Raw genomic sequence first — 22,992 nt, 5'->3', positions numbered from 1 at the left:
TAATAAAACAAATAGATAGACAGATATTAAATAGATAGATAGAGGAAGGGGGAGGGGGAGGGAGCGAGAGATAGAGCTTTAGATAATTAGATAGATAATTAGATAGATAGATAGATAGATAGATAGATAGATAGATAGATAGATAGATAGATAGATAGATAGATAGAGAGACATAGCTAGATAGAACTATAGATAAATAGATAATTAAACAGATAGATAGATGGAGGGAGGGGGAGAGAGATAGAGCTATAGATAATTAGATAGATAGATAGATAGATAGATAGATAGATAGATAGATAGATAGATAGATAGATAGATAGATAGATAATTAGACATACAGATAGATATAGATAATTAGATAGATAGAGAGATAGATAATTATACAGACAGATATAGATAGATAGATAGATAGATAGATAGATAGATAGATAGATAGATAGATAGACATAGCTAGATAGAACTATAGATAAATAGATAATTAAACAGATAGATAGATGGAGGGAGGGGGAGAGAGATAGAGCTATAGATAATTAGATAGATAGATAGATAGATAATTAGACATACAGATATAGATAGATAGATAGATAGATAGATAGATAGATAGATAGATAGATAGATAGATAGATAGATAGAGCTGTAGATAGATAGAGCGATAGATAGATAATTAAACAGACAGATAGATGGACATAGATAGATAATTAGACAGATAGATAGATAGAGACATAGAGCTATAGATAGATAGAGAGAGAGATAGATAATTAAACAGACAGATAGATAGATAGATAGATAGATAGATAGATAGATAGATAGATAGATAGATAGATAGATAGAGACATTGGGCAAGATCCTCAAAAGAGATACGGAGTAACTGCTGTTACTCCGTCGTATCTCTGGTTCTAACTTTGGAACTGATCCACAGAATCAGTTTTCCAAAGTTAGGCAGAAGATCCGGCATGTGTAATTGAATTACACTGCCGGATCTTAGGATGCAGTACCGCATCCGCCGCTGGGGGCATTTCGAGTCGAAATGCCGTTTCTGGTATGCAAATTAGCACTTAGGGCGATCCACAAAGCTTTTCAGCTTCGTTTTTTCGCCGTAAGTTTTAGTTTGCAAGTGTAAAATTAGGGCTGCTTTTACATGGTGTAAAGTTAGTAACACCATGTAAAAGCACATTCAAGCAACGGCATTTGGCATGCATTCCTGAGAGGGAGAACTCCACGGCAATTTGTAAAATCAAAACCGGCATGGGTTCCCCCCCCCCAGGAGCATACCAGGCCCTTAGGTCTGGTATGGGTTGTAAAGAGACCCCCCCTACGCCGAAAAATCGACGTAGGGGGTCCCCCTACAATCCATACCAGACCCGTATCCAAAGCACGCTACTCGGCCGGCCAGGAATGGGAGTGGGGACGAGCGAGCGCCCCCCCCCCTCCTGAGCCGTACCAGGCCGCATGCCCTCAACATGGGGGGGTTGGGTGCTCTAGGGCAGGGGGGCGCACTGCGGGCCCCCCCACCCCAGAGCACCCTGTCCCCATGTTGATGAGGACAGGACCTCTTCCCGACAACCCTGGCCGTTGGTTGTCGGGGTCTGCGGGTGGGGGGCTTATCGGAATCTGGGAGTCCCCTCAAATAAGGGGGCCCCCAGATACCGGCCCCCCACCCTAAGTGAATGGATATGGGGTACATCGTACCCCTACCCATTCACCTGGAGGCAAAGTGATAGTTATTAAACACACAACACAAGGGTTTTTAAAATCATTTATTAGTCTGCTCCGGAGGCCCCCCCTGTCTTCTTTAGCTCTAATACCAGGGGGGGCTTCTTCGTCCGCTCTCCGGGGGTCTTCTCCGCTCTCCGGGGGGGGCTTCTCCTTCCGCTCTCCGGGGGGGGGTTTCTTCTTCCGCTCTCCGGGGGGGGTCTTCTCTGCTCTCCGGGGGTCTTCTTCTATCTTCGCCGCTCTCCGCTGTTGACTCGGCGCACCCCGGTTCTTCTCCAGCTGTCCGGTGCCTTCTTCTTCAGCGCTGGCTGCCTGCTATCTTTGTGTGTTAGCTCAATTACTAGCAGGCAGCCAGCGCGGTCTTCTGTGACGTCATCTTCTTCTCTTCTCTTCTTCTCCCTTCTTCCGATGTTGACACGACGCCTCTTCTCACTGCAATGATGGAAGCGCGCCTTGCATCCCATTTATATAGGCCTCACCGTCCCATCATGCTCCGGTAGGTACCCACGTGGGTAGGCACCCACCACGTGGGTACCTACCGGAGCATGATGGGACGGCGAGGCCTATATAAATGGGATGCAAGGCGCGCTTCCGTCATTGCAGTGAGAAGAGGCGTCGTGTCAACATCGGAAGAAGGGAGAAGAAGAGAAGAGAAGAAGATGACGTCACAGAAGACCGCGCTGGCTGCCTGCTAGTAATTGAGCTAACACACGAAGATAGCAGGCAGCCAGCGCTGAAGAAGAAGGCACCGGACAGCTGGAGAAGAACCGGGGTGCACCGAGTCAACAGCGGAGAGCGGCGAAGATAGAAGAAGACCCCCGGAGAGCGGAGAAGACCCCCCCGGAGAGCGGAGAAGACCCCCGGAGAGCGGAGAAGACCCCCGGAGAGCGGAAGAAGAAGCCCCCCCTGGTATTAGAGCTAAAGAAGACAGGGGGGGCCTCCGGAGCAGACTAATAAATGATTTTAAAAACCCTTGTGTTGTGTGTTTAATAACTATCACTTTGCCTCCAGGTGAATGGGTAGGGGTACGATGTACCCCATATCCATTCACTTAGGGTGGGGGGCCGGTATCTGGGGGCCCCCTTATTTGAGGGGACTCCCAGTTTCCGATAAGCCCCCCGCCCGCAGACCCCGACAACCAACGGCCAGGGTTGTCGGGAAGAGGTCCTGTCCTCATCAACATGGGGACAGGGTGCTCTGGGGTGGGGGGGCCCGCAGTGCGCCCCCCTGCCCCAGAGCACCCAACCCCCCCATGTTGAGGGCATGCGGCCTGGTACGGCTCAGGAGGGGGGGGGCGCTCGCTCGTCCCCACTCCTTTCCTGACCGGCCGGGTAGCGTGCTTTGGATACGGGTCTGGTAGGGATTGTAGGGGGACCCCCTACGTCGATTTTTCGGCGTAGGGGGGGGTCTCCTTACAACCCATACCAGACCTAAGGGCCTGGTATGCTCCTGGGGGGGGAACCCATGCCGCTTTTTTATTTGAAAATTGGCATGGAGTTCTCCCTCTCAGGAATGCATGCCGAGCGACGCTGTCAAATTTTTTTCATTTTTTTTTCCCGACGCAACTTTTTTTACCCGGCGCGATCCACAAAACTCGGCGTAACGTAACTTCGCGCATGCGCAGTACGGCCGGCGCGGGAGCGCGCCTCATTTAAATGGGACTCGCCCCATTTGAATAGGAACGCCTTGCGCCGGCCGGATTTAAGTTACACAGCCTGAAATTTCTAGGTAAGTGCTTTGTGGATCGGGCACTTAGGTAGAAATTTTAAGGCAGTGTAACTTAAATGGGATTTTTTAAGTTGCGCCAGGTTTTTGTGGATCTGGCCCATAGAGCTATAGATAGATAGAGAGAGAGATAGATAATTAAACAGACAGATAGATAGACAGACAGATAGATATAGATAGATAATTAGATAGATAAATAGATAATTAGGCAGATAGCGATAGATATATAGATAGATAGATAGATAGATAGATAGATAGATAGATAGATAGATAGATAGGTAGATAGATAGATAGATAGATAGATAGATAGATAGATAGATAGATAGATAGATAGATAGGTAGATAGAGCTATAGATAGAGAGGTAAATAGATAGATAGATAATTAAACAGACTGATAGATAGATATAGATAGATAATTAGATAGATAAATACATAATTAGACAGAGGTAGCTAATAGATAGATAGAGAGAGGGGGGGGGGGACAGTCAGATAGATAGACAGACAGAGATAAGAGATCTGTACAGCACAGCTGCAGGACGCAGTACTCTATGGCGCCCTCACACACATACAGGAGATGTGAAGCACGGCACCCTCCCCCCTCCCTCCTGTCCTCTCTCAGTCCGATCACAGTACAGGCTGAGCATACAGCACAAGGTGCTGGACATGATTGGGTGGACAGGGACACTGGACAGGACAGACAATGAGACAAATAAAGTGTTTTAATAAGTTACTTACCTTAGAGTCCTCCTGGAGCCAAAAGCGAAAGTAACACTGCCCTGGGGAAAGCACCGCCCATTTCCTTCTGCAGTGAGGAAGCAGCAGGACCCAATTAGAGAGGAGAGTGGAGACACTGGAGAGTGATTGGCTCGTGGCGCACAGCCCATAGCCACAGAGCTTAAAAAAAAACTGCAAATTGATTGATTGATTGATTGATTGATTTTTGAGCTTAATTAGGCGCCAAATGCCCACTGTGAAGTGAGCGTCTAAGCGCCGCTGGTGAGATGTAACTTTGAATCAATCCGTGGTGAAGAAGAGAGAGAAAAGAGAAGAGAGGGCGGTAAAAGGAAAGGGTATCCAGCCCTTAGGGGAGCAAGAGGAAAGAGCCGTGAAGTGTATGAGAAAAAATATAAAAGAAAAAAGGAACAGTGGGGATACTAGAGGAGGGGTAGAGGACATCATAGTTATTGGAGAGGCAAGTGGCCCCTTCAATGAGGGGGCGGACTGTAAGAGGGAAAAGAATATAAATTTAACCATAGGCCTGGATGAACAGTTCCGTCTTTAGTTTTTTTCTGAAGAGGAGCAGGTTAGATGTCATCTTAAGTTCCAAGGAGAGGGCATTCCACAGCATGGCACCCCTACTCTGGAGTCGTTTGCCTCCCATGGAAGAAAGTTTAGATGGAATGACTGTGGCTAAATGTTGGGTCTTGGATCTTAATGGGCGCGAGGGTTCATAGTGCACCGCCAAGCTGTGTAAGTACTTGGGACCCTGTCCCCAGTATGCACGGAAGAAGATACAGAGCGTTTTAAAGATCACTCTCTGCTCGATAGGGAGCCAATGAAGTGATCTCCTGGCCAGGCTAATATGGTCTCTTCTCGCTAGACCGAGTACCAAGCGAGCAGTGTGGTTCTGAACCACCTGAAGCTTATGGGCCCATTTCTGCGGGGCACCCAATAGGAATACGTTTGCCCCGTCTAACCGGGAATGGATAAAAGCCTGGGCAAGTAGTGATCTGTTATTTTGGGTGAATAGATGTTTTACTTTTCTGAGGAGCCTTAGATGGTAATTGGCATTCCGCAGGATGTTTCTGAAGTGGGGAACAAACGAGAGGGTGTCATCGATTATGACTCCTAGGTTTTTTACCTGCTTGGCTGGAATGGGTGTGGGTCCGAAAGACAGAGGCCAAGCAGCCAGCAATAGGGGGCTAGTAGGACCAATTAATAGAACTTCAGTTTTATCTGCGTTCAGTCCAAGCCTATTGCCAGCCATCCAGTCCTGTATTTCTACCAGGCATTTCGCCAACTGAACTGGCTGCTGAGGTCCTCTTGCTGAATCAACCAGAATTTGTGTGTCATCGGCATAAAGCTGACACTCCAAGTTATTGTTCTGGATGATGTCAGCAAGAGGACGAACATAGCAGTTAAAGAGGAGTGGCGATAGAGCACTCCCCTGTGGAACTCCGCATGTCAGAGGTCTTGGGGTAGACCGGTGTGTTCCCATCTTGAGACATTGTGTTCTCTCATGAAGCGTCTTGCCTGCTGCATTGGCATGACGCTTCAATGATGCTATAGCAGTGCACTGAGTCTGTGACCGGCGCCCACCCTGAACATGCACTGTCTTAAAGGACCTTTTTTTTTTTCTTAAAGGGCCCAAAAAAATATAATTTTTTTTTTCATTTTTTTTTTTTACTGGCTTTGGGGGGAGGGGGGGGGGCGCCCATGCGCCCCCAATGGACGGGCCGCCACTGCTACCTACCCTTCCACCCCTCCAACTTCTTTTCTACTAAGTTCTACAAATAAATCCCAGAAAAAGACGTGTATTGCGTGGACATTGGAATTCTTCAAACTCTCTTTACCACCCTGGACAGCGAGAAGATAGAGGTAACGTGCCACCCAAAATACTCAGCAGCTCCTTCGGGGGTAGTGCTACATATGGTTTGGGGGGGTATTTTACAAACTCTGAAAGCTGTAAGGGAAAAATGTAAACCTCAAGATTTTTAGAGAAATTTGGTTACATAAAGTTTTGCGTACGTTAGATTTTTATCATTTCACAAAAAGGCATAACTTAAAATTTACAACAATTTGATATTTATTAACTCAATACAGGTTAAGCTGTAACATTCAGTATACATTTTGCAAAACTTGCTGTGATTGTATCTTCTAAATTATGTGTAGCGCCCCCCCTGGGTCTACTGGGAGCAAAGAGGTACCTCCAGATGCAGGGAGCGACCTTACGTTCACCCCAGGGCTGAGTCCATGGCTATAATGGGAAGAATTTGGGCGCCAGTCACTATAAGGATTTTTCAATGCTTTCATGAGAACTTGAAAGAAGTAGTAGGAGAGAGGGTTAGGGGAAGTTTCAGATACTCTTTTTGCAGATCACTTACAGACTCCTTGAATCCAAAGATAAAACAGCTTTCTTTTAGAAGATCTTGGATACCTGGATAGGCCTCTCACACAGACCTAACAACCGGTATGATTTATGGATAATCCTCTCTCACAGACTTAGCAGCCAGGACCTATTTACCTTGATTAAGGCCCCTTTCACACTGGGACGGGAGGCGCGGTGGCGGTATAGCGCCGCTAAAAATAGCGGCGCCATACCGTCGGAATGGGCGCGGAATTCAGCCGCTAGCGGTGCAGTATTAACCCCCGCTAGCGGCCGATAAAAAGGTTAATACTGCCCGCAATGCGCCTCTGCAGAGGCGCATTGCGGGCGGTATTACCGTGGTTTCCCATCGTTTTAAAAGGGAAGGAGCGGTGAAGGAGCTCCTCTCACCGCTCCAAAGATGCTGCTTGCAGGAGATTTTTTCAGGCGGTATAGCAGCGATTTTTTTTAGCGCTGTACCGCCTGAAAAACTCCTCAGTGTGAAAGGGGTCTTCAATTTGTAGAGCAGCTTCACAGTACCAGAACCTTAACCACTAGCCGACCAGCCGCCGTCATTCTACGGCGGCAGGTCGGCTCTCCTGCGTGCGCCCCCCGCTCGCCCCCGACTCCCGTGCGTGTGCCCGGCGGGCGCGATCGCCGCCGGGCACACGCGATCGCTCGTTACAGAGCGGGGACCGGGAGCTGTGAGTGTAAACACACAGCTCCCGGTCCTGTCAGCGGGGGAAATGCTGATCTTCTGTTCATACAATGTATGAACAGAGGATCAGTCATTTCCCCTAGTGAGGCCACCCCCCCCCCACAGTAAGAACACACAAGGGACATACTTATCCCCTTCCCCGCCCCCTAGTGTTAACCCCTTCACAGCCAGTGGCATTTTTATAGTAATCCAATGCATTTTTATAGCACTGATCGCTATAAAAATGCCAATGGTCCCAAAAATGTGTCAAAAGTGTCCGAAGTGTCCGCCATAATGTCGCAGTACCGAAAAAAATCACTGATCGCCACCATTACTAGTAAAAAATATATATTAATAAAAATGACATAAAAATACCCCCTATTTTGTAGACGCTATAACTTTTGCACAAACCAATCAATAAACGCTTATTGCGATTTTTTTTTTACGAAAAATAGGTAGAAGAATACGTATCGGCCTAAACTGAGGAAAAAAAAAGTTTTTTTATATATTTTTGGGGGATATTTATTATGGCAAAAAGTAAAAAATATTCATTTTTTTCAAAATTTTCGCTCTATTTTTGTTTATAGCGCAAAAAATAAAAACCGCAGAGGTGATCAAATACCACCAAAAGAAAGTTCTATTTGTAGGGAAAAAAGGACGCCAATTTTGTTTGGGGGCCACGTCGCACGACCGCGCAATTGTCTGTTAAAGCGACGCAGTCCCGAACTGTAAAAACACCTTGGGTCTTTAGGCAGCATTTTGGTCCGGGGCTTAAGTGGTTAAAGACATCCGGCGGTGCTGTAAGGGTAGTTTAGATATGGGTGGGTCCGCCAATCGAGTCACCAGGCCCCCCTGAGAGACCAGCCTTCATCAGGGTTCTCTCCAGCAAGGGTCCTCCCCTGGATCTCCTCAGCTTGGCTCGGCTTCCTCCAAACAGGCAAGACAGCCTAGGACCACCTCAGAATTAGTAGCTTCTGGGACTACTTGCAGAACTTGCAGCAACACAGCCTCAGGCTAGAAGGGCCACGAGGTGAGGACTGTGTGAAAGCACATGGCACTGTCCAATAAATTCCCCTTCCCAGAATACACAGCGGAAAGGAACCTCCTAATGGGCTTTTTCTGGAAAACGATTATGCATTACAGCTCAACCTGAAGGCAGAATCAATAAACTATATACAATCAATCTGAGCTGTTCAGCCAAAAACTAAATTTACATTATAGCCCCATTTTTAGGAACAGGGGGCTCCATATGATTTCACTGATTAGAAGAATACTGAAAGAGACCACGTTCATTGTTTCTCTGGGCGGTCAGTGGGGGAGGCGCTTGTGTAGCGCACTCAGCGCACTCTCATGTTCCACCTTCCCTTGCTTTTAACCAGTTAACAACCGCCCTATAGACGAAATACGTCTACAAGGCGGTTGCTTAACTCTGGGAGGGCGTCAATGTACGTCCTCCCAGAATCGCGGTCCCGCGCGCCCTCTGGGGCGCGCACACTGGAATCTCCGTGACCGCCGGGTCCTCCGGACCCGGCTGATCACGGATCAGGGTAAATCGCCGCTGATAGCGGCGGTTTACCACGTGATCGCTCCGTCCAATGACGGAGCGATCACTTGTAAACAAACCGGCGTCATGTGATGACGCCGGTTCCTCCCTCCCCTCTCTGTACCGAACGGTACAGTGTGAGAGGAGAGGGGGGAGAGCGGAAGCAGCAGCAGCTGCTGCGGGCTGGATCTGTGACACATGCAGTCACAGATCCAGCCATCTATCCCTCCCTGTGCAATACTCTGCAGTACCAGCCATACTCTGCAATAACCCCCCCATACTCTGCAATACCCCCATACTCTGCAATGCCCCAAAATACTCTGCTGCAATACCCCAAAATACTCTGCTGCAATACCCCAAAATACTCTGCTGCAATACCCCACAATACTCTGCAATACCCCACAATACTCTGCAATACCCCACAATACTCTGCTGCAATACCCCAAAATACTCTGCTGCAATACCCCAAAATACTCTGCTGCAATACCCCACAATACCCCACAATACCCCACAATACTCCGCAATACCCCACAATAACCTGCAATACCCCACAATACTCTGCAATACCCCACAATACCCTGCAACGTCTCCTATGGGGATTTTTAAGTAGCGAAGTTTGGCGCCATTCCACAAGCGTGTGCAATTTTTAAGGGTGACATGTTACAGTAGGTGTTTGTGATATTGTGTTTTTAGCACGACAGCATCGCGCTGATTCTCGGCGACATGGTGCCGAGATCTCGCCGACATCTCGCACTCACTGGAATAGTGACAGCACATCCCAGCAAGCGCGTCATAGAAGCGACGGGAGATCCGACTTGGATTCCTGCCAATTCTACACGTGTGCGGCGTTTGTTATGAATCCTGAGGGGGAAGTCCCCGCCGGATTTTAAATGAAAATCCGGCATGGGTTCCCCCTTCAGGAGCATACCGGGCCCTTAGGTCTGTTATGGGTTGTAAGGAGAGCCCCCCTACGCCGAAAAAAACGGCGTAGGAGGTCCCCCTACAATCCATACCAGACCCGTATCCAAAGCACGCTACCCGGCCGGCCAGGAAGGGAGTGGGGACGAGCGAGCGCCCCCCCCCCCCTCCTGAGCCGTACCAGGCTGCATGCCCTCAACATGGGGGGGTTGGGTGCTCTGGGGCAGGGGGGCGCACTGCGGGGCCCCCCCACCCCAGAGCACCCTGTCCCCATGTTGATGAGGACAGGGCCCCTTCCCGACAACCCTGGCCGTTGGTTGTCGGGGTATGCGGGCGGGAGGCTTATCGGAATCTGGGAGCCCCCTTTAATAAGGGGGCCCCCAGATACCGGCCCCCCACCCTAAGTGAATGGATATGGGGTACATAGTACCCCTAACCATTCACCTGTAGGAAAAATGTCAAAGTTAATAAACACACCACACAAGGGTTTTTAAAATAATTTATTTTTCTGCTCCGGAGGCTCCCCCTGTCTTCTTTATTAGCTCTTTTACCAGGGGGAGCTTCTTCTTCTTTGACGTCTTCGGGTGGGTGGGGGCCGCCGTCTGGTTCTCTTCCACCGCCGGGGGGGGTCGCTTTTAAAAAAGCCCCCACCCCCCGGCGGGTTTCCTCCGGCGTCTTTGGTGGGGGGGCTTCTTCTTCCGCTATCCCGACGGGTCTTCTCCGCTATCTGGGGGGTCTTCTCAACTCTCCGGGGTCTCCTTCTATGTTCGCCGCTCTCCGCTGTTGACTCGGCGCACCCCGGTTCTTCCTCTCGCTGTCCGGTGCCTTCTTCTTCCGTGCTGTATGTCTTCTTCTCCTTCCGTGCTGTGAGTTCTTCTTCCGTGCTGTGACGTCATGTTCTTCACTTCTCTTCTTCTCCCGATGTTGACACGTCGCCTTTCCTCGCTGCAGTGACGGGTGCGCGGCTTGCATCGGATTTATATAGACCTCACAATCCCATCATGCTCTGGTACCTACCCATGTGATACCTACCCACGTGGGTAGGTATCACATGGGTAGGTACAGAGCATGATGGGACTGTGAGGCCTATATAGGTCCGATGCAAGCCGCGCACACGTCATTTCAGCGAGAAGAGCCGGCGTGTCAACATCTGGAGAAGAGAAGAAGATGAAGTCACAGCCCGGAAGAAGAAGAATACGTCACAGCACGGAAGAAGAAGATAGACGTTCAGCGCTGAAGGAGAAGGCACCGGACAGCTGGAGGAAGAACCGGGGTGCGCCGAGTCAACAGCGGAGAGCGGCGAACATAGCAGAAGACCCCCGGAGAGTGAAGAAGACCCCCCCGGATAGCCGAAGAAGACCCCCCCGGATAGCGGAAGAAGAAGCACACCACCCCCCGCCGAAGACGTCGGAGGAAACCCGCCGAGGAGTGGGCGCTTTTCTAAAAGCGACCCCCCCGGCGGTGGAAGAGAACCAGACGGCGGCGAAGAGCGGACACGGGACAGAAACGGCCTTACTCAAAATATGGGACGATGCCCTCGAGGCCGCAGACGAAGGAGAATCTTGTCTCCTGGTTCTGCTGGACCTAAGCGCAGCCTTTGACACGGTAGACCACAAACTGTTACTGATGCGGCTAGCCAAGGTAGCAGAAGTCGCAGAAGGTGATTTACCATGGTTTTCTTCCTTTCTTGAAAACCGATCACAAACAGTTAAATTGGGTTGTTTCACGTCGGAAAAGCGCACGGTGTCATGTGGAGTCCCCCAAGGATCCCCCCTGTCACCGGTGCTTTTCAACATCTATCTTCGCCCTCTCTTCGATATTATCAGTAGCCAAGAACTACTCTATCACTCTTATGCAGACGATACGCAACTGTATTTTCGCATCTGCAACAAAAAGGATCATCATCTCAGTTTAGAGAAATGTCTCTCTTTGATAGAAAACTGGATGACTAAGAGTTATCTTAAACTCAACAGTTCAAAAACTGAACTCCTTATGTTTCACGCCAGCCGAAAGAGTCAACTGGCAACAACCTGGACACCCCCGCCCATTCTGGGCCAAATCATCACCCCTAGCTCCAAAGTCAAAAGTCTCGGGGTCATCTTTGACACCTTCATGACAATGGACGCACAAATAGGGTCAGTAGTTAGCGGAGCGCACCATCTGTTGCGCCTTCTACGCAGACTTATTCCATTTATCCCCAAAGAAGACGTAGCAGTCGTGGTGGGAACAATCGTGAATTCCAGACTGGACTATGCTAACGCCCTGTACCTCGGACTCCCAAAGTACCAAATCGCTCGTCTGCAAGTCGTTCAGAATACGGCCGCCAGACTGGTGACTGGGAAAAAAAAATGGGAATCAATCTTACCTTCGTTGAGAACCCTTCACTGGCTGCCAGTAAAAGACAGAATTGCATTTAAAGCACTCTGCCTGACACATAAGTGCATCCATGGGAAGGCTCCGCAATATCTATGCGACAAGATCAAACCGCACAATTGCAACCGCATTCTGCGATCCACCGACCAAAATCTGGTCAAGGTTCCTAAAACCAAATACAAGTCCAAAGGAGAAAGAAGGTTTGCTTTTCAGGGTCCTAGACTATGGAACGCTTTACCAACCAGCATCCGGTTGGAGGAAAACCATCTGACTTTCAGAAGACGGATCAAAACTCTGCTCTTTTGATGTCATGAGACACGAACAACTAGCGCCCAGAAGCGATTCAGTTCGCATGCGCCGCGCTTTATAAGTTTTTCATTCATTCATTCATTCACCCGAAGACGTCAAAGAAGAAGCCCCCCCTGGTAAACAGAGCTAAAGAAGACAGGGGGCGGCCTCCGGAGCAGACTAATAAATTATTTTAAAAACTCTTGTGTTGTGTTTATTGACTTTAACATTTTTCCTCCAGGTGAATGGGTAGGGGTACGATGTACCCCATATCCATTCACTTAGGGTGGGGGGCCGGTATCTGGGGTCCCCCTTATTAAAGGGGGCTCCCAGATTCCGATAAGCCTCCCGCCCGCATACCCCGACAACCAACGGCCAGGGTTGTCGGGAAGGGGCCCTGTCCTCATCAACATGGGGACAGGGTGCTCTGGGGTGGGGGTCCCCGCAGTGCGCCCCCCTGCCCCAGAGCACCCAACCCCCCCATGTTGAGGGCATGCAGCCTGGTACGGCTCAGGAGGGGGGGGGGCGCTCGCTCGTCCCCACTCCTTTCCTGGCCGGCCGGGTAGCGTGCTTTGGATACGGGTCTGGTATGGATTGTAGGGGGACCCCCTACGCCGTTTTTTCGGCATAGGGGGGGCTCTCCTTACAACCCATAACAGACCTAAGGGCCCGGTATGCTCCTGAGGGGGGAACCCATGCCGGATTTTTATTTAAAATCCGGCGGGGACTCCCCCCTCAGGATTCATAACAAACGCCGCACACGTGTAGAATTGGCAGGAATCCAAGTCGGATCTCCCGTCGCTTCTATGACGGCTTTGTCTCTATCGCGGCAAGCCAGCTCGGCGCTGGCTCCCGCGATGGGGCTCGTAGGTGCTCAATCTCGCCGAGAAAGGGAGCGAGATTGACACAATATCGCATGCACCTACTGTAGGTATCTATTTACTCGGTGTAACTTCATCTTTCACATTTATGCAAAAGAATGAAGAAAAATACTAAATTTACAAAATTTTATAACAGAAACAAAAGAAAAATTATTTTTTTTTTACATAATTTTCAGTCTTTTTTCTCTTATAGCGCAAAAAATAAAAAACCCAACGGTGATTAAATACCACCAAAAGAAAGCTCTATTTGTGTGAAAAAAAGGACGAAATTTTCATTTGGTTACAATGTTGTATGACTGAGTAATTGTCATTCAAATTGTGAGAGCACCGAAAGCTGAAAATTGGTCTGGTTATTAAGTGGGTTTACGTGCCCAGTGGTCAAGTGGTCAAGATCATTCTGAGTTCCTTTCCATGGAGCCTCCTGCTAACTGCTTTGGAATTTCCATTGACTTGTGGAGATAAAATGAGAGGAATAAAGGGCGATATCGGTGGGCCACAAACTGCAAAACGTCCTCCGGGGGGCACAAGAACTTTTCATTGATTGCGAAAAAAAATTGTATTTTGCCATTTGGTTTGCATCACCAGATTGCTTCTGAACCTCACAATGTGTCTTTTGTGTTCTCACAGGAAAATGCTGACATTGTAGACGGGTAAGTCAAGGCATCTTTACTTATTTGTTGTTTAATATATTGTGTGTGGCTTATTTGTGACATATACAGACAGCGCCTCCGCAGTTGAGAAGTGGTGTGGCGTGGGGAGAGGCGGTGCAACATTTCGAGGTATACAGACAGGGCCGGCGCCACCATAAAGCAGCCCAGGCAAACTAAAACCTCTACGCCCGGTAGCAGAGAGGGTGCAGCGTGGAGGTTTTAGTTTACCTGCTCTTTAGCTTCTGTGACCTAGAAAGCAGGGAAAATGGATCCAAGCAGGCAGAGGAGGGCAACGCGGTGGGCGGATCCCAATCTTGAGTGTGTGCAGGCAGTAAGTTCCACACTGTGCAGGGGTCAGGCCAGGGGTGGTGGCAGGGGTCAGGATGGAGAAGGCTTCCTGCAGGTTGCTGCTCTATCCTGAAACATCCCCCTGTGTGCCTGCAGCTGGTGGGGAGAGGAGGGAAGGGGGTCCTATACAGGAGGTGATGATCGGTACAGTGGGAGCGCCTTTACTGGAACTGAGCGCCTTTAGTTCCCCTCTGCAGCAGCTGAAATATGGTTGAAGTAAAAAGGCTTTCAGCTGCTGCAGGAGGAGCCATACAGAGGGATTGATTCCAGTAATTGCCCCCCCACCCCTTCTGTTCATGAATCCCTTACCCCTGTTGCCCAGGCCCCCCTCTAAACTGTTGGGGCCCCTGCCCTGTACAAGAGGCCTGGATGTTTCCCACGTATTGGCAACCCTGGTTAGCTAATCACAAAGAAATGGAAGAGAGTTTGGGCCAGATTCTCGTAGAATTGGCGTAGTGTAAGCCATTTACACCACGCCACCGCAACTTACTGGAGCAAGTGCCGTATTCCTCAAGCACTTGCTCCGTAATGAAAATGGCCCGGCGTATGGCCGCGTAATTCAAAGGGGGCGGCTTGTATTCAAATTAAGCGCTCCCCCACGCTGATTGAACATGCGCATGCGCCGGGCTGAAAAATAGCCCAGTGCGCATGCTCCAGCTCACGACGGAAAACGTCAATGACGCCGACGTGAGCGTCATTGACGTAAAGTCGTATTCAAGAACGACTTAGGAAAACGACGTAACCGATGGAAAAAGCCGACGCGGACCCGACGCCATACGCCATACTTAACATGGCATACGGTGGACTGGCGTAAGGTTACCCCTCATATAGCATGGGTAACTGTGACGGTAGTGGAAAATATCCCCGTCAAACCTTCCCTTCTTCCCATAAAAGCAAATCACCCAATATTCCATGAGTAGAACTCCCTGGGATGGCCCAATAATCCACACATGAGCCAAGGTTAATGCTGGAACAAGAGACACACTTTAATGGCAGCATTTAACTGGTTATATGCAGGTTACAAGCTGTTACAATGACAATCTCCGCCCCCCCTCACACAGTGGGGGGTCTTCAATACAGAGCCTTGGAAACAATGATATCTCCTTGAACTAATCAGTCTCTAGACCCTCTGGCACCGAACCTGCCAGACACATTTCTTTAGATGCTGACGATACAATACACATCTTAAGGGTAAACACAATAGATCAATTAACTAAGAAGGGACATTAGAATTTTAGCAGTTAAAGAGTCGTTCTACCATTAACCCTTTGTATGCCTCACTGTAGGATTATCATGGATGTTCAAGCAGAATACAAAAAGTCACCTTTTACACCTAACACACAGCATTACTTAGCAGGGAGAGAATTAGACTGCATACAAGTCCGTCACAGTAACCTTACGCTTACGGAAACGACGTACGCGACGACTACGCAACGCAAATTCATTCGGGAATTGGCGTATCAGGCTCATTTGCATAGTCAAATGAGAACTGAACGTAAACGCCACCAAGTGACTTACACATGTCGGATCTTGGCCGTATCTATGCGAAAATGATTCTAGGAATCACTCGCATAGATACCTGGGGCCAAAAAGAGAGATACGACGGTGTTTCCTGAGATACACCGTCGTAACTCTTCTGAGAATCTGGCCCTTTGTCTTATTAAAAAAATGCCATTTTGAATCCCAATTACCCTAAAAACAGGGAAAATATTTTCATCTCAAAAAGATCAGAATATAAATTATAAGGCCCCTTTCACACGGACGGATAGAATGGTGCTTTTAGCTGCAGATTTTCTAGTTTTCTACCGCAGCTAAAAGCATACAATGCTTTCCTATGGCCCCATTCACACACAACGTTTAGCTGCGATTTCGTTGCATGCGGTTTGGTGCGAAGAGAAAAAATAGAATTGAATGCGTCCAGGTGCGATTTTAGCGCAGCTATATGCACTTAACCGCAGGTAATCGCAGTCTTTTGTGTCAACTGCGGATAGCAGCGTGAGAAAGAAAAAATAGAACAGGAAGCACATCATAATCAAAAAAAATAAAAAGGGTTGCTATGGAAATGACTACCGCAGCTAAACGCGGCCGCATGTAACCGCACGTAATCGCAACGTACAAATGCAGCTAATCGCAGTGCCCAGAGCCTTGAATTTCACTGAAAACGCACATGCTTTTAATTTCAGCAAAACTGCCGTCCGTCTGAAAGGGGCCTAAAGAGTTTGTAGAAATGAAGGATCAAGGGATCCAATGGACAGCAGCTTACAGGAACCTAAATATACATAGTCCCGTCTTCTCACCCTACATATACGTACCGGCATACCTGTATATAATAAGGCAGGAGCCAAATATACCTGGGCTCAGTAGAACATATCAAGGGTTTGGATACTGAATCTGAACCTAAATGAAATCCATATAGTACAAGATAAAACAAACCAGTCTAGAGCACAACAAATTCCAGCCCCCAATGGCCGAGATGTCCATGGAATGCAGATGAAAACCAATGGCCATGCAACAGGTAGGTAGATTCAGTAAGACTGCATTCACATCTAGGCGGATGAAATCGCGGCGTTTTGTCGCCGCAAATCGTGGTAAAAATAGCGGCGTTTTGTACCGCGATTTGCGGCGACAAAACGCCGGTATTGTCCGCCTAGATGTGCCCCAAGATGACCCCCTCTATGGAGATGATTCCCATCTCCTAGCCGAACGCTCAAAGACGCCTGAAAAAAAGGTCCGGGACCTTTTTTCACGCGGCAGGCGACAGGCGTCCGGCGTTCGGCGTGGAGATGTGAACCATCTCCATAGAGGGACATCTGTTTTCAGCCCTCTGGCGGCAGCGGCGTAGCGCTACAGGCGTAAAAACGCCTAGGTGTGAATGCAGCCTAAGAGTTAGGCCGGCTTATCAGTAGATAAGCCGACGTAACTCAGAATCTACGCCGACCTATGTTTAAGTGTATGCTCAAACAGAGATACGCTTAAACATATCTAAGATAGGACGCCTATTTTGGATGGCCGCTATGTGGCGCTTCCATTGCGGCCAGCGTAGAATATGTAAATTAGTTTATACGCCGATTCACGAACGTACGCCCGGCCGCCGCAGTCGATTTACGCCGTTTCCGTAAGGCATTAGCAGGCCTAAAGTTATTCCACCTATGAGGTGGAATAACAATGTTAAAGTATGGCCGCCGTTCCCGCCGCGAGATTCACATTTTTTACGTTGTTTGCGTAAGTCGTCCGCGAATCGGGATTTACGCCGTTTACGTCCACGTCGAAATCAATAGGCCCGTGCGGCGTACGTAGCCGCAATGCACACTGGGAAATGTAGGCGCCCGGCGCATGCGCACTTTAAAAAAATGTAAAAAACGTGAGGTCAAGCCTCATTAACATTAAACACGCCCCCCCCAACACATTTGAATTAGGCGCCCTTACGCCCGTCGATTCAGGCTACGCCGACGTAACTTAGCAGGCAAGTACATTGTGAATCATGTACTTGCCTCGCTAACTTACGGCGGCGTAGCTTAAATTCCTTAAGCTACGCCGCCGCAAAGTTACGGCGATCTTACTGAATCTACCCAAGGGATCCTGCAGCTCGCAACAAAAGATCTAGGAAGATCCAATAAGCACAAGCAACAAAAAAGGTACAGCAGCGCGGAATCCTCGTTAGTAAGTTAAAAGTAATGTATTGTACAATCAAAATAGCACACTAAAGCCCTGTACACACGATCAGTTTGTCCGATGAAAACGGACCGATGGACCATTTTCATCGGACAAACTGATCAACTGATCGTGTGTGGGCCCCATCGGTGTGTTTTCCATCGGTGAAAAAAAATAGAACATGTTTTAAATTTTTTCTATGGATAAAAAACGATAGAAAAAAACGATCGTCTGCGTTGAAGTCCATCGGTCAAAAATCCACGCATGCTCAGAATCAAGTCGACGCATGCTCGGAAGCATTGAACTTCAGCTTTCTCAGCATGTCGTGTTTTTTGTCACCGCGTTTTGGCACGGTTGAAATTTTTAACTGATGGTGTGTAGGCAAGACTGATGAAAGTCAGCTTCATTGGATATCTGATGAAAAAATCCATCGGATTAGATTCCATCAGATATCCGATCGTGTGTACCAGGCTTTACAGTTGCAAGAAAAAGTATGTGAACCCTTTTGGAATGATATGGATTTCTGCACAAATTGGTCATAAAATGTGATCTGATCTTCATCTAAGTCACAACAATACACAATCACAGTCGGCTTAAACTAATAACACACAACAAATTAAATGTTACCATGTTTTTATTGAACACACCATGTAAACATTCACAGTGCAGGTGGAAAAAGTATGTGAACCCTTAGACTAATAACATCTCTAAGAGCTAATTGTAGTGAGGTGTCAGCCAACTGGAGTCCAATCAATGAGAAGAGATTGGAGGTGTTGGTTACAGCTGCCCTATAAAAAACACACACCAGTTCTGGGTTTGCTCTTCACAAGAAGCATTGCCTGATGTGAATGATGCCTCGCACAAAAGAGCTCTCAGAAGACCTACGATTAAGAATAGTTGACTTGCATACAGCATAAAGCTGGAAAGGGTTATAAAAGTATCTCCAAAAGCCTTGCTGTTCATCAGTCCACGGTAAGACAAATTGTCTATAAATGGAGAAAGTTCAGCACTGCTGCTACTCTCCCTAGGAGGGGCCGTCCTGTAAAGAATAGTGTTGAGCAGAATATGCCATATTCGATTTCGCGATATATCTTGAATATATATTCGAATATTCGAGATATATTCGCTAAATTCGAATATTCGTGATATTTTATCGAAATTAAATGATTGCGATTTTTCGCTATTGCGAATGCGAAAATAATTGCGATTTTTTTAATAACTGCGGTAGGAGCACTCTGATTGGCTCAGAATATTCGTGATAATTTATCGAAATATCGCAACATGCGAATGCGATATTTATTGCGCAATTTCGAGAAATGCTGGAGGAGCGCTCTGATTGGCTCAGAATATTCGTGATATTTTATCGAAATATCGCAACATGCGAATGCGATATTTATTGCGCAATTTCGACAAATGCTGTAGGAGCACTCTGATTGGCTCAGAATATTCGTGATATTTTACAATACAAAATAATTGCGAATATTCGGCAAATGCGGAAGGAGCACTCTGATTGGCTCAGAATATTCTTGATATTTTACAATACAAAATAATTGCGAATATTCGGCAAATGCGGAAGGAGCACTCTGATTGGCTCAGAATATTCGTGATATTTTACAATAGAAAATAAAAAGTGTTTTGCATTGGTGGTGATTCTTTACTCTATCCATCTGTCACAGCCGTTTGTCAATCAAACACCTTGAAGATTGAACACGTTCATGCTGCATGCTTTGGACTTTTTTTCACTTCACATATCAAAGACATTTTTATGAAAGATTATTTTTCTATTATTGGGACTATATTTCTTTATATATTTGTTTCACTGTGTATTTCACAAGTTATTTGCGCTTGCTTATTTTATAATTTGCCCACATGTCTTGTCACTAGACATATTTTTTATTCTTGCAGAGCGACTCCATTTTCTGTCTTGTATTAATTTATGTTGTATAACATTTTTGAGTTGCTGCTGTATTCTCCCCTTTTTTAAGGTATGCGCAATTTTTTCCTTCTTACAAAAAAAAATAATATCAAACATACAAATATTCATAACAGAAACATACACAAAGCCCCCCCCTTTTGCATCAGAGACAATCAGAGTTCTCCTACCACAGTTATCGAAAATTCGCAATCATTTTCGCATTCGCAATAGCGAAAAATCGCAATTTTTTTTTTTCAATTTGGCAACATAAAAGGATCGCCTCAGCTTAGCTACTCGGCCCAGGGTCTCTAATCATACCAGCAATGCTTTTAGACGTCGATAGGATGTGATCTGTTTTAAAAATCAAATTGAAAAAATGCGAATATTCGGAATTGCGAATATTCACCGCGAAATTCGAAATATAGCGCGATTTCTCGAATATGCTATATTCGAGTCGAATATTCGCAATGCGAATATTCGTGAGCAACACTAGTAAAGAAGACTGCAAGAGCACAGCGCAGACTGACCAATGAGGAGAAGAAGAATCCCAGAGTGTCAGCTAAAGACTTACACAAGTCTCTGGCATATGCCAACATCCCTGTTAGCGAATCTATGATATGTAAAACACTAAACAAGAATGGATTTCACGGGAGGATACCACAGAGGAAGCCACTGCTGTCCAAAAAAAACATTGTTGCATAAACAGAAGAAAATAAGCCTTCTGGAGTGGCCCAGTCAGAGTCCTGACCTCAACCCAATTGAGATGCTGTGGCATGACCTCAAGAAAGCGATTCACACCAGACATCCCAAGAATATTGCTGAACTGAAACGGTTCTATAAAGAGGAATGGTGAAGAATTACTCCTGACCGTTGTGCCCGTCTGATCTGCAACTACAGAAGGTTCAACCAGTTATTAAATCCATGGGTTCACATACTTTTTCCACCCGCACTGTGAATGTTTACATGGTGTGTTCTATAAAAACATGGTAACATTTCATTCTTTGTGTGTTATTAGTACACATGTGCACACTGAAATATTTTGTTTCGTAATTTCGTTTTCGTCCGAAAAAATAATTAATTTAGTTACTCTCGAAATTCGTTTTTATTTATTTCGCATTCGTCCGAAAATCCAAATTAAGGTCGAATCTGTCATTGAAGGATTATGGTGTCTGTCGAATGTTCTAAGAAAAAAAAAAAGAAGATTCGACAGAATCTTTAAAAAATATATATATATATATATTTGACTCTTCATGTCTCTCTATGTCGAATCTTCATGTCTCTCTATGTCGAATCTTCATGTCTCTCTATGTCGAATTTTCATGTCTCTCTATGTCGAATCTTCGTGTCTCTCTATGTCGAATCTTCGTGTCTCTCTATGTCGAATCTTCATGTCTCTCTATGTCGAATCTTCATGTCTCTATAATGTCGAATCTTCATGTCTCTATAATGTCGAATCTTCATGTCTCTCTATGTCGAATCTTCATGTCTCTCTATGTCGAATCTTCGTGTCTCTCTATGTCGAATCTTCATGTCTCCCTATGTCGAATCTTCGTGTCTCTCTATGTCGAATCTTCGTGTCTCTCTATGTCGAATCTTCGTGTCTCTCTATGTCGAATCTTCATGTCTCTCTATGTCGAATCTTCATGTCTCTCTATGTCGAATTTTCATGTCTCTCTATGTCGAATCTTCATGTCTCTCTATGTCGAATTTTCATGTCTCTCTATGTCGAATCTTCATGTCTCTCTATGTCGAATCTTCACGTCTCTCTATGTCGAATCTTCATGTCTCTCTATGTCGAATCTTCATGCCTCTCCATGTCGAATATTCACGTCTCTCTATGTTGAATCTTCACGTCTCTCTATGTCGAATCCTCATGTCTCTCTATGTCGAATCTTCATGTCTCTCTATGTCGAATCTTCACGTCTCTCTATGTCGAATCTTCATGTCTCTCTATGTCGAATTTTCATGTCTCTCTATGTCGAATCTTCATGTCTCTATAATGTCGAATCTTTTCTCTCTATGTCGAATCTTTTCTCTCTATGTCGAATCTTTTCACTCTGTCGACCCTTCTTCATGTCTCTATAATGTCGAATCTTCATGTCTCTCTATGTCGAATCTTCATGTCTCTCTCTGTCGAATCTTCATGTCTCTCTATGTCGAATTTTCATGTCTCTCTATGTCGAATCTTCATGTCTCTATAATGTCGAATCTTTTCTCTCTATGTCGAATCTTTTCTCTCTATGTCGAATCTTTTCACTCTGTCGACCCTTCTTCATGTCTCTCTATGTCGAATCTTCATGTCTCTCTATGTCGAATCTTCATGTCTCTCTCTGTCGAATCTTCATGTCTCTCTATGTCGAATCTTCATGTCTCTCTATGTCGAATCTTCATGTCTCTCTATGTCGAATCTTCGTGTCTCTCTATGTCGAATCTTCGTGTCTCTCTATGTCGAATCTTCGTGTCTCTCTATGTCGAATCTTCGTGTCTCTCTATGTTGAATCTTCGTGTCTCTCTATGTCGAATCTTCGTGTCTCTATGTCGAATCTTCATGTCTCTCTATGTCGAATCTTCATGTCTCTCTATGTCGAATCTTCATGTCTCTCTATGTCGAATCTGCATGTCTCTCTATGTCGAATCTTCATGTCTCTCTATGTCGAATCTTCATGTCTCTCTATGTCGAATCTTCATGTCTCTCTATGTCGAATCTTCATGTCTCTATAATGTCGAATCTTCATGTCTCTCTATGTCGAATCTTCATGTCTCTCTATGTCGAATTTTCATGTCTCTATAATGTCGAATCTTCATGTCTCTCTATGTCGAATCTTCGTGTCTCTCTATGTCGAATCTTCGTGTCTCTCTATGTCGAATCTTCGTGTCTCTCTATGTTGAATCTTCGTGTCTCTCTATGTCGAATCTTCGTGTCTCTATGTCGAATCTTCATGTCTCTCTATGTCGAATCTTCATGTCTCTCTATGTCGAATCTTCATGTCTCTCTATGTCGAATCTGCATGTCTCTCTATGTCGAATCTTCATGTCTCTCTATGTCGAATCTTCATGTCTCTCTATGTCGAATCTTCATGTCTCTCTATGTCGAATCTTCATGTCTCTATAATGTCGAATCTTCATGTCTCTCTATGTCGAATCTTCATGTCTCTCTATGTCGAATTTTCATGTCTCTCTATGTCGAATCTTCATGTCTCTATAA

General features: G+C 46.5%; 1 protein-coding gene across 2 annotated transcripts in view; it reads left to right on the top strand.

Moving 5' to 3' along the window:
- The window catches only part of LOC120924720 (cytosolic phospholipase A2 gamma-like), a 179,343-nt gene that overhangs the window by 55,527 nt on the left and 100,824 nt on the right, over positions 1–22,992 (top strand). For both annotated transcript variants that reach the window (XM_040335736.1, XM_040335737.1), the window contains exon 2: positions 13,851–13,873. In XM_040335736.1, the coding sequence (XP_040191670.1) occupies positions 13,851–13,873 (23 nt within the window). The remainder of the gene's footprint in view (positions 1–13,850; positions 13,874–22,992) is intronic.

This window comes from Rana temporaria, chromosome 1 (genome assembly GCF_905171775.1).
Source record: "Rana temporaria chromosome 1, aRanTem1.1, whole genome shotgun sequence".
NCBI classification, from domain to species: Eukaryota; Metazoa; Chordata; class Amphibia; order Anura; family Ranidae; genus Rana; species Rana temporaria.
The sequence above is the reverse complement of the archived record's forward strand: the minus strand, read 5'-3'. Positions and strand labels throughout refer to the sequence as shown.